Genomic DNA, 12,437 nt, shown 5'->3' on the forward strand with positions numbered 1-12,437 from the left:
TACTGGCTCCTGCAATGCATTTGCAAAAGACCAAGTCCACATAGGAGCTAATAAAAAGAGGAAAAATGCACCAAAAATTACCTCAAAGCTCAGCTTACCTCTAGCTCAGACTGCATACAGAGGTGGTTTTCCTCCAAACTGGATTGGTTGTGTAGATAGAACAAATACTGCTAGAATTAAAAACCACCTCGTTATCTAATGTGGTCTGCTGTATCCTGCTGCTATACAAAAACTTTATGTCCGTCCAGAGATGCTTGAAGTGATGGGAATCACAGCCCTTTTTGTGATGTGGATTATGCGTCTCAGCTCAGTAATAGGAGCCAGTCTTTCGGCTCTTCAAGTGGTACCATTTTGACTTTTTTATCTTTTAAAACAACCAGGAAAATACAAAAACAAGGGAATATCTCTGAAGTAGGAGCTGGTGTCTGTTGTTGACGAGAGGAACCAGCTCTTAGAAGTGGTTTATCCTGAACCAACAGGACTCTTATAATGTGTTTTCTTGAATATAGTTGTCAAATTCAATCTAACCATTACACCAAATGATTAATGCACTAAATAGTGTATCAGTGTGTCTTTTAAAAGCATTTTTATGACAGCATCAGGGAGAAAAGTGGTTAAAGAGGCACCACTCACCTCTTAGCTTGTCGTTAATTTTCCCTCATTCATTCTAATCATCATGTAGGGTTACCAACCCATGGTAAGAGAGCCACAGAAATGATGTATGAGCTCTGTTGTCTGCAGAGAAAATCCTAAACAACACATTTTTTGATGCTTTCATAAGAGCCTCTTTATTTGTGAGTGCTAAGGTTTTACACAGTTATGCAAAGAGTTAAATCACCGAATGCGGCACTGTTATTCTTTCTTTACATGATTATATTGTTTGTAGACAGTGAGAGGAGATTACAGAAAGGTTTTAAATGTTAGAATCATACTACACCAACTCCAAAAAGAACCTCTACCCATATATTTACCCACTTCCTACCTTATATAACAGAAACAGGAGAGGCTTTGCACATCAAGGAGCCCTTAAGGCCCTTAATACCAGGAAGAATATTCAATTCTTCTTTTGAACTATGCAGACTTTTGAACCACAATGAATATAAATAAGTGATGAACAGGATGAGAGCTGCAGTAATGCTAAAGATTCCTGTTTTTGTTCCTAATTTTTAGAGCTCATCAAAAATAAAAAGTGTTTTTCTTCTTGTCCGTCTCCGCAGAGACCTGGAGGAGGATCCGCTGTTCGGTGATGACGTCTCTCCTGACAGCAGGATGTCCGGTTCTGATTGGCTCAGCTCGTCTCCTCCTCTGAGCCCTGAACACTCAAAGTCAGACGGTAAAACGGAGGTCCATAAGATCGTCAACAGGTATGTGATCTGTGCGTGATGCAGGATTCAGTTCAGTTTGTTAACATCAAAGAAAAAGAGAGAGGTCACCTAGTCTTAGCGTGATGTTTCCTCTGAGATGGTTGAATTTATTTTTAGGACACAAGTCATGCAGTGATACATTCAGGAAGTTTGAGAGTAGAAAATACACATCAGGTACATTTTAACTCAGGATATACCCATTAACAGAGGTCATGGTGCGGTTCCTATCTTACTTTTTACGTTACGGTTTGGTAAAGGTTTGGTTAACAGGAAAAAAGCAACAAAAAGTCCTGGCTGCATATCTCTAGGTTTGTCTTATTGATTATTTTGAACAATCAGGACAAAAAGAGTAAAACAAAACAATGAAAAATAAAAAGCCTCACATTTAACAGTCAGTACTCTTGTATAGTTTAACAATGCATATTTTTGCTAATAATTGCCAGTGATTTTACTGCATCACCAATTTTCACAAAGCAATTAACTTTGCTCTTTATCTTAAAGCAGTCTATAGATGCACAGTACCTCACAAAGTGAGCTCTCCCCTCACATTTCAGCAACCATATTATGTCTTCTCAAGGGACAAAACTAGAGAGATGAAATTTGGGTATAGCTTAGAGTTGCCAGTGTACGGCTTGTATAGCAGTATAGATTTACTATCCACTGAAAATATCTCCCCACACAGCCATTATTGTGTAAACAGCTGGCAACCCAAGTGAGTACACCTCACAGCGAACATGTCCAAATTGTGCCCAAAGTTTCAATATTTTGTGTGAAAACATTTTCTTCTGCCAAAGGGGGGCCAGGCAGAAGAAGTTTGGGAACCACTGGTGTAAAGTAACAATTCTATTTCTCAAATCCTCAGAGAGTTCTTTGCCATGAGGTTCCATGTTAAGATAAGATATTCCTTTATTGGTCCCCCGAGTGGAAATTCCAAACATCCAGGGGCCAATATAAGAGAATTGTTCCCAACGCATCAAATTTAACAGCTCTAATTCATGATGCACACATTTATATGGTCCAGTCAGGCCAAAACATGAACATGATGAATCAGACAGGTGGCTTTGCATGTTTGAACCACATGTACAGGTATCACTAGGGGTGTACTCACTTGTGTTGCCAGCTATTTAGACCACTAAGGCTGTGTCTGCTATACATCTATACTGCTATATAAGCTGTACACTCACTACTCTAAAGTATATCCAAGTTTTCTATAGTATTGTCCCTTTAGAAGATATGATATAGTTGCTGAAATGTGAGTGGTGTGCTCACTTCTTGAGGTACTGTAATTTCTTTCCTCTATGACACATCCTAGTCTTTGAATACTGAAGATTAAAAGTTCACTTCTCTCCTACAGTTTCCTGTGTTTGGTTCCTGATGAGGCAAAGTCTTCGTATCAGGTGGAAGGGACGGGATACGACACCTACCTCAGAGATGCGCACAGACAGGTAAGGATCAGTCTTACTCGTTAGACTAAACGGGAATAGAGATGGAGTTTGAAAACTGTTTATCCATCAGGATCAGGTCCTGCATTTGTCAAACAAGAAAATCAGTGACTTCAGAGCTTATTGACATCGCTATCTAGTCTTATAGATCCTTAATGCAGTGTTTCCTGCCTCCCCATGACCAACCATAGAAAAGATATACAAGGCTTTCAGTAGTCACTGTTGATTTTAATTGTTTCATTGATACAAAAAAATGTTTGGAGATTAAATTAGTCTGTTTACTTAGTAAATTAACACCTCCGATCAAATAACTTTTTATGTAATAAGAAAAAAACTTTCAATAAAAACACTGATAAAGACATTGGGGGTCATGTTGTTGTCAGATTTTTTTAGACTTCAATAAATCAGATTCTTATCATTCATAACTTCTCCTCAGTTCAGGGATTACTGTGGCATCTGTCAGCGGTGGGACTGGAGGGGGAATCCAAAACCATTTGAAAAGTGTAACCTGGACACCCCGTTCTTCGAGGGACATTTCCTTAAGGTTCTCTTTGACAGGATGGGTCGTATCCTGGATCAGGTTAGTATTTAGTGTAAAAATCTGTCTTGTTATTAATCTCTTTAACACTGGGTCTCATTCAACAACTGTTCTAAGGAGTAATTTGATTTTAAATGATTGATTGATTTTTAAATAATTTGTCTCCTTAAGGAGGTTCTGACAATTACCAATGGGTTTTTACCAATTACCAATTTCCTTTTAGCATGTTTAGGACATTTATTCGGCATTTATTATAAAACAATAAAAATGTCTTCACACACAGGCATTTCAATGTGTTCTAATTGTTTTTATCAATTAAAGCATCCGGTTTTTAATCAAATATATGTTTTAATCACTTACACACTATGAAAAAAAAAAAAAATGATGACCACCCCCCCCCCCCTTATTTTTTAAACTCATCCTGAATGCATCCTTTTATTCTTAAGCTTATGCTAGAATAGAAAAAATTCACCCTCTTTGGGTGTCATTTGGAGCAGATCTACATTCACTTTAAAATCTTGAAAGTACTGATATTGTTTTTCTGATGTAAGTTACTGACATTGTTCTTCTCTCACTTCTGTGTGCCTTCTGTTTTTGCACACGGCCCTTATATGTCCTTATATGGGCATACAAAGGGCATTTCTCTATGCTATAATTTAGAAGCTTGGAAATCATCAGCTTAAGAACACAGGAGAGAACAATTCAGCAGTGTAATTTGTTCACACCACAGCAACAAGCATCTCTTTCATCGCAATAGAACATGCGATTAAAAGCTGTTTACTCACTTTATTTTTTTCTAAATCTGCGCAAATAACTCGCTCCAATCGCACGTCAAATCACGTGAAAGCATGTGCCCAAAAGATGCAAGAGGTGAGAAGCAGTTCTGTTGCAACACCTTTTTCAAGGTAACTGCATGCTTTATGTTTTAAAACCTTCCTTTCACTTTTTTTTTTCCCCATTTGTCCACAAGCCTGAAAAGCAAAGCAAAAACTGATGTAATCAAGTTTTATTCATCACTGTAATTAAAAGTTAACATCCTTTTAGTTGATGGAGATGAAATAACCAGATTAAATTAAATAAATAAAAAAAGCTTTCTGCATGCAAATGAGCACAGAAGTTGATTTAAGGTCAAACTTAATGAGATTTTTCTCACTGATTTAATTCTCCCACTCAGACCAAAGTTCACTCTCTGCATACAAACACCAATCACTGCAGTTAAACGTATTTAAAGTCCACTAACAGAGCGTGAGGAGGTAAATGAGGGCAGAGTTGTAATGAGCTGCTGATTATGGAGAAGTTTCTTTTGGAATATAAACAGCTGAAAGGTAAACCTGTCTGATGAATGACATTAGAGGGAGGATTTGTAGATTATTAGAGATGGTTCTGAAGTGGAATACTCTTTTTGCCAGCTAAATGGATCTTTTTAGAACACAGGTCTGGTCCGCTATTTTCTGATGCTTTTTCTCTCGGTTCCATAATCCAAAAAACACATCACTCAAACCTTGCACACTGAGCGTTGTGTGTTTTATATATTTTCACTGGGAAAATGTGTAAAATGTGGCAAATTGTTTTGTATTGTGACAACAATCAGCAGTGAGTATGAGCCTGTGGCTCTGATGCTGATTGGACAGAGAGCTGCGTACAGCACCAGCTCATGTGTCACAGCGGTGCCAGGTTGGAGAGATGGAGAGCCTCTGTGAGGACAAACTAGTGCCCTTGTCTGTTATATTTCCATGGTTGATATCTACATAATACACGGGGAAATAATGGGGTTTAAAGGGAGGTTTTGGTGTGAGAGAGGGAGTGGAGGGGTCCGGCGTGGCTGGGTGAGAGAGAAGAAAGTAACAGGATCTGTTTTGAAACATCAATCATCCATTAAAATGACTTGGACTGATGCTAAAATATGCATAGACTTGAACCTGTTCCAAAAATTATCATGGATGAAAATTTTTGTGTGTGGAAACATGAGTAAAACAAGATGAAATTGATTTTCTTTTTTAATGTGCGAGAAATTCTAATTAAAGTGTGATCATCTGATGTCTTGTGTGTCTGCAGCCCTACGATGTGAACCTGCAGGTGACGGCCGTGCTCTCCAAACTCTCCTTGTTGCCACACCCACACCTTCACGAGTACCTGCTGGACCCCTACATCAACCTCGCCCCCGGCTGCAGATCTCTGTTCTCCGTCATTGTCAGGGTGAGACGGGGCTGTTTCTAAGCAGATCTTTAGTAATGTGTGTAATTTATGGTTTGTCTTTAGTTTGTGCTTTATACTTTTATCAGTGTTAGACCATTTAACAGTGTCTTTGTGTTTTTCTCACTAGTGTGTGTTGATTTGTGCGTTTCAGGTGGTGGGGGATCTCATGTTGAGGATTCAGCGTATCCCAGACTTCACACCCAAACTGCTGCTGGTGAGGAAGAGATTACTGGGACTGGAGCCAGAGGGCATCACGTACGTATGAAGGCTGCTGTGTTCGTCTCACGCTTATTTTAGTTTCATGGTTTCTCAGCTTTACAGAGGCCTCAGAAATGTTGTTTATATTCAAACGCTCATCAACACAAAGACTTGAAAGCCCTGAAAGCCGTGGTTCAAGCTGCAGATTTCCCAGAATGTTGTGAGAAATGTTGGGGGACTTTTTTGCCTTTATTGGCTGAAGAGAGAAGAAATATGGGGAGAGAGAGAGTGGAGGAAGACCGATGTTGTATGTAAGCTTTAATTAGTGTATCAAAATCAGAGTATCCGCGGGGTCTTAAAAAGTCTTAAAACGTCTAAAATCCAATCGTTTGAATTCAAGGACTTAAAATGTCTACAGTTCTATTAAAAACACATAAAATGTCTTAAATGTGATTTTGAAAAGTCTTCAAAAGGTAACATTACTTTTATTTAAAACAAATGCATAAACTTCAGTCTCACGTTTAAATGTTTCGATTTTTGAGGACGCTGTAACATGACTACAAAACGGAACTAAAGTACCTGTGCAGCCCGGTCAGAATTTATCAAGCACAACCAGCTAGTGTGCTGTGTGCGTGCCGTGGTGTGTTACAGAGGAGCATAGCAGCGGAGAAAACTTAACAAACGCCCACAGCAAAGCCAAATTACTTGTATAAGATGGTGGCTCCCGAATGAACAATTTAATGCATGGTTGAAGCCAGTGGATGTAAACATATATGAACCACACTGCAATGTGGTACTTCAATGTGAAAGAGCTGTGAATAAATTCATATACTATGCAAGTAGTTCCAGGCCTCCAATTTTCCTTCATATCTTTTGTACTTTTTTGCCAGTATGGATGCGAAATGGGTCTTAAATTTTATTCATTATGGTCTAAAAAAGTCTTAAAAATGCTTACATTTGACTTGTTGAAACCTGCAGAGACCCTGAAAATATTTATTTGATAAAGGTACGTGAATTAGTCATGAACTTACACATCCAATTCCAAAAAAGTTGGGTTGCTGTTTAAAATGTAAATAAAAAGAGAAGTCAATGATTGTCAAGTCTCATAAACCCGTATTTGATTCACAATAGAACAGAAACTACATATCAGATGTGACATTTTACCAATTCATAAAAAAAAAAAAGTTAGCAAATTTTGAATTTGATGGCAGCATCACGTCTCAAAAAAGTAGGGACAAGGCAGCAAAAGGCTGAAAACGTAAGTGGTATTAATGGACTGTTCACCAGTCTGTGAAAACTGTGTCTAAAACTGTGGAACAATTTCAGAAAAATGGTCATCTCATTGTCAAATAGTGAAGACTTTAAATCTCCCTCCATCTACAGTCCATAATATCATCAACAGATTCAGAGAATCTGGAGAAATCTCTGTGAGCAAGGGTCAAGGCTGAAGGTGAATCATGGATGTTGGTGATCTCAGAGCATGAATTTAAAAAGAACATGTGATTAGGGAAAAAGTTAAATTATTTTGGAAAAAAAGAGAGAAAGGAAGTACTCCACAGGAATTAAACCAAAAAAAAAAGCTTACATTTTGCAGTAAAATTTTCACAGTACCTTTTTTTTTTTTTTATCGAAGCCAGACAGGTCAGGAAGAAAAGGAGGGAACATTTGTCACATTTTTGAGTCAGCTCTATGGAGGGTTTGTGTTGTTTTTTAATCCATCTCCCCTTTCTGTTTTTTTTGTCCCGCAGCATCGACCACATGACTCTCCTGGAGGGCGTGATCGTGCTGGAGGAGTTCTGCAAAGAGCTGGCAGCCATCGCCTTCGTCAAATACCACGCAGCTGCCTCGTCCTCGCCGTGATCCACTTCCTGCTGTTCGTCCATCTGCCTCGCTCTGCAGACAGGTCAGGATGTGACTTTGAGGGTGTGGTGGCACCGGTGGTACAGGGTCGGAACAAACTTTACCACTAACTGCTCGTCCCGACTGTTAGAGCCCACGGTTTCTTGGCTCCGCCTCCTTTAAACCTCCTGGGCTGCACCATAAAAAGTCTTTGGTCTGTTTTTGAGCGATCGGAGCGTAGACACTGCCCGGCTCCAGGAGGAGGAGGAGGAGGATGGAGGAGAGCATCGCTCACGGGACTCTACTTCCTGCCGCTGCGTTTCTCTCCCTCTCCTCCTCTCTAGCCAAAAGACGCCATCCTGTAATTACTCTGTCACGGACAAAATCTTTGTGTATTTATTTCCTGTCCCGTTGTGGCCCATTTGTAAAAGTCATTGCCTTAGTGTGGATTCACACCTTTCAGTTACAGATTGTTTCCTTTTGAAACATTTTAATCGTAAATCGTCGCGTGTTGTCTGTTTGAAGACAAGAGGCCACAGAAACGTCCACTCACTCTTAACCTTATATCACACCTGTAGTTACATACATGTTGAAATACTGCAGTATTTAAGATACTGTGCTCATATTTTAGATGCCAAGTCCTCTTATTTATTTGCTTTCAGGTTGCCTTTTTAACTAATAATGTCAATAAGATGAAAAAATGATTAAGGCCATGTTTACACGACAACGATCCACTGAAAATTGAACCGGTTTTTAACAAAGTTCTGCTCTCAGTCAACAGTTTCAGTAACAGCTGCCATGCATTCAAACAGGATCATGCTCGTTCTCCTCCTTCCACAGAGCAGAAGTGAGGTAGACACATAGAAAAATGGTTAAAACACTATTATTTGTGCAGACGGCACAGCAGTGAGCAGCACAAACTCAGGAGGCCGCCATTGTTGTAGTCCAGATACTAATTAATATCAACAGGAAGTGTAATAAATGTGCAAAAATTCTCTGTTTTCAGAGGAACTGCTCGTGGCAAGTTTATACAATGATGGAGACAGCAGTGTTCAGATCGTTCCTGTTTTCAGGCACAAAAACCGCCATTGTCGTGTTAAAGAGCAGCCAACATAAAACGTTTCACCGTTTCCAGCTGAAGTTGTGTAAACGTGGCCTGAAACAGTCTAAAAGGACTGAATAACGGATGTTTGTCTCTTTTATTTGTGTTTTCCTGTTTGTCTCTAAGTGCTTCATCTTTAATCACCCAAAGATTTCAGCATCCATCAAATCCTGTCGAGGGAATTTTGCGAATGATGTGAATTTTGCACACAGATATCGTTGCTTTTGCGCTTGTTACATTATTCATACATGCTGTTTTTTTTTTTTTGTTGTTGTTGTTTTTGGTTTCATGGGAATCTCTATGTTGTGGGAAAAGACTTTTTATTTCTTAACTCATCATCGCCTCTGAAATATTCTGCAGATCCAGTGTTGTATTCCTCACACCAGTGTTTATTTTATCCAAAAGATTGTCTGACTGGTTTTACATTTGTTTTCTAGATTGTTCGCAAGAGTTGATGTAAAAGATGGGAGTGTGCAGAGAGTCAAGTGTCTGGTTTTATCGACAAATGTTAAAAACAACTACATTTATCTGTTAAATTTAAGCCATTAACAGTTTAGCATATTTTCACACTGACCATTTTCTGCTGATCACATTCTGCAGGTGGAGAGCTCAGATTTTATTCTGATGCTTTGCTGCATGTATTGCAATGCAAGTCTGACCAAAAGTGAGGCTTGGTAGTGAAAATGAGGGTGTTTTAAGTTAAAATGTCCTCTTTGAAAACTTTTTCCAAACATCAGATAACAGGATTAATGGTCAACTGGGGCTGCACAGAAACTACAGTTTTATTGAGTCATAAGCTTAATAAACACAGTAAAAGTCTGAAGTTTTCTCTAAGCATTTTGCACACACTCACAGTTTTCATTGTCAGAAGAAATTTCTGGGAAAAACTCAACATTTTGGGGATTATAGAATGGTAAAATAAAAAGAACGCAAATTCAGAATTTTCTAGTTTAAAATTCCAAAGTTTGACTTTACAGCTTAATAAATTTTAAATGTAAAAAGTCAAATTCTCAGAAACCAAACTGAAAACAGCCTGTGTGTGCAGTGTTGTCTCTTCTGAGTCCAGATAAAAGTATAGAATGTGATGATTCTGGACTAACATCACAAGGATTTCCTTATTGATCAGTCCAGAGTATGATCTGATCAGGTTCTCACCTGCAAGACTCGTGGAAGGAAAATGGCTCCAACTGGTACGATTTTCTCTGACACGATCGACTATTTTTCAACTTTATAATCTCAGATTCTTAGCTTTCCTCCCTGTAAATGTACAAGTTTTTAACTTAACTAGTTATTTTTCTCTAAAATTAACAAATCCTCTTTATTATTCATCTATTTTTTAGAGTGGCCCTCATCTACCGTCATTCAGAATAATGACGGTATATTCATGTTTTCCTCAGATCGCCATGGTTTCATTTCTGGTCAGAAGAAAATGGTCACTGTGTAAATATGGTGGATGACTTTATTGAACTTAAAAAACATTAAGTTTGTTTTTGTCTGCAGTCTGGAAACAAGCAAACGTGTGATTTTGTGTGATTTTTATTTGTCAGATTATTTCAGTTTAAAATAATTGAATCTGAAAAGTCCAGAAGAGGATCAGGGCTGGGAGGGAAGGAAGAAACAACGCACTTTAAGAACAAAGGAGGAGAAAAATAATCTAAATTTTCTGAAAGTCAAATCTTTAACAAATGGTGAAACTTTAACAGCCAGGCCATGTTTATAGTTTAGTTTATTCGTTTATCAAGGGGACAGTGTGCAATGATATTGATCATTCATACAGAGTAAATGAAAACAATGATTAGCGAGTCACTAATTTCCATCTGTTGTCCCACATAAAACTGACACAAAACAAACGTAAAAGTCCAAAAAACAAGGGCAGACACCTGACAGGACCACAGCTGACAAGACAAAGTACAAAAAAAAATAAACTATTGATCATTATAGAGGATGATAAACCCTAACCCTACTATGTACTAATTGTATACGGTTAAGAAAGTAGTCTAAAATTTTCACACATGTATTTTAAGGCTAAGGCCTAATACACTAGATAAAAAAAAACCATTAATAGACCCTGTTCTATGAGATATATAAAGTGTAGAGCATTGTAATAAAATGACCATTGTTATGAAAGAGAAAGAACCTTCTTAAATATCGTTTCATCAGTAGAAGATTCTCTGTTAGTCTAATAAGGTTTGTCTTTAGTGCTCAGAGTTATTTTTCCCTTCACCCCTGGCTCTAATCCTCCTCCAGGCTTTCCAGATTCACTCATTTTAAATTTAAAAAGAACAATTTCTTTCTAAAAAACTAACATTGGTTCAAAACCCTGAAGGCCAGAGATGAACTTGCTGTTAACTACGTGTAAATGGATGCATCATGGCCGCCGTGCGTCTGGTGGCGGGCTCGCCCTCAGAAACAGGAGAGTTCAGTGTGGACCATCAGCAGAGACAGCAATGACTGAAAGCTTTAGAGACAAACGTCTTTGTGACGTGTCGGTGTCTCTGCACAGAGATGGACAAACAAGCTGGGAGGAGACTGTTTTAGACTTCAGTGAGTTAACCTGCAAAAATAAATGAGATTGGTGTTACAGTTCAGAAAGAGACCATGTTAACTGGTGACCTCCAATGAGTGCAGTCGTGACTTTTCTCTCTTATTTAAGTATTTACTAAACACATATCTGATGAGGATATTTGGACATTATCATGAAAAATGAAATTTAGAGGCATTCATGACAATATCTGAGAGTGCAGTCACTAGTTAGCATGGTCACTAATTAACCCCTTAAAGCCTGTTGTATCATATTTGATACATACTTTTATGATACCTCTATCTAATCAATATGATCATAAATGACAAAAAAAACCCTTCTGAATACAATCTGAAAAATGATAAAAAAAAATGCCTTCAAGTGGATTATCAGTTACTAAAAACACCTAATGTATCAAATGAGATTAAAAATATATATATGTTAAATTTTCTGGAAATTTGTGGGGGGGGGGCGTCATTAGAAAGTGAAATAAATATTCAGTTCCAAAAAATTAGAATTTTCTGGCTATAATTTGTGTTTTCAGGCTTTAATGGGTTAAATTCATACACCAATCAATCTTCTCATCAGGAGCATTGAGTCCATGTGCAGAGGAAAATGGTGCAGAATGTGTCCATGTTTGTAGTTTACATCCCACACATTCAGTAGTTTTACACAGCCTGAGCTCTCTGGTGCCCTCTAGAGGTTTCCTTCAGAAACACGTGTCACATATAGGTGAGCATTTTTACAGGAATGGTCATGAAGCAGCAACTCAGAGTTATGGTGAAACAGGAAATGTATTTCAGCCTAAAAGTTGAAGCTCCTAGTCTCTGAAAAGCTCCAACTGTTATCACGGCGTCCTCTGTGGCGGCGTGTTTACCTGCAGTATTACCTGTGAATGATCTTGAATGACGAGGAAATGTAGCGGCGGTGCTGTGTGCTGATTGGTGGCTGGATTCTGTTATTAGCTAATCAGCTTGGTTCCTGTGTGAATGAATGATAAATTTTTAAGTACCGTAGCCACGCCTCCTTTCCCATGAGCACCTAGATGACATTATGCAACTGCCTGCATGGAATCAGATTTGCACATTTTCATCCTTGTTCATAATGTAAATACACAGAAAGCTTTTTGTTTCCAAATTTTGTTTCATAAACCAAAAAAGAAAATTCTCTGATGTTCTATTTTAAGGGGAAACTTTTTTTAAACCTTCAATCATGCACATTTTTAATCGACTCTTTC

General features: G+C 38.2%; 1 protein-coding gene across 1 annotated transcript in view; it reads left to right on the forward strand.

Moving 5' to 3' along the window:
- fhip2a (FHF complex subunit HOOK interacting protein 2) overlaps positions 1-11,565 on the forward strand; it is a 30,109-nt gene extending 18,544 nt beyond the window's left edge. Inside the window, exons 12-17 of the mRNA XM_041789585.1 lie at positions 1,218-1,364; positions 2,719-2,809; positions 3,243-3,386; positions 5,400-5,540; positions 5,692-5,795; positions 7,487-11,565. Coding sequence (XP_041645519.1) covers positions 1,218-1,364; positions 2,719-2,809; positions 3,243-3,386; positions 5,400-5,540; positions 5,692-5,795; positions 7,487-7,598 — 739 coding nt within the window. The 3' untranslated portion in view covers positions 7,599-11,565. The remainder of the gene's footprint in view (positions 1-1,217; positions 1,365-2,718; positions 2,810-3,242; positions 3,387-5,399; positions 5,541-5,691; positions 5,796-7,486) is intronic.
- The last annotated feature ends 872 nt before the right edge of the window (positions 11,566-12,437 follow it).

This window comes from Cheilinus undulatus, linkage group 6 (genome assembly GCF_018320785.1).
Source record: "Cheilinus undulatus linkage group 6, ASM1832078v1, whole genome shotgun sequence".
Taxonomy (NCBI): domain Eukaryota; kingdom Metazoa; phylum Chordata; class Actinopteri; order Labriformes; family Labridae; genus Cheilinus; species Cheilinus undulatus.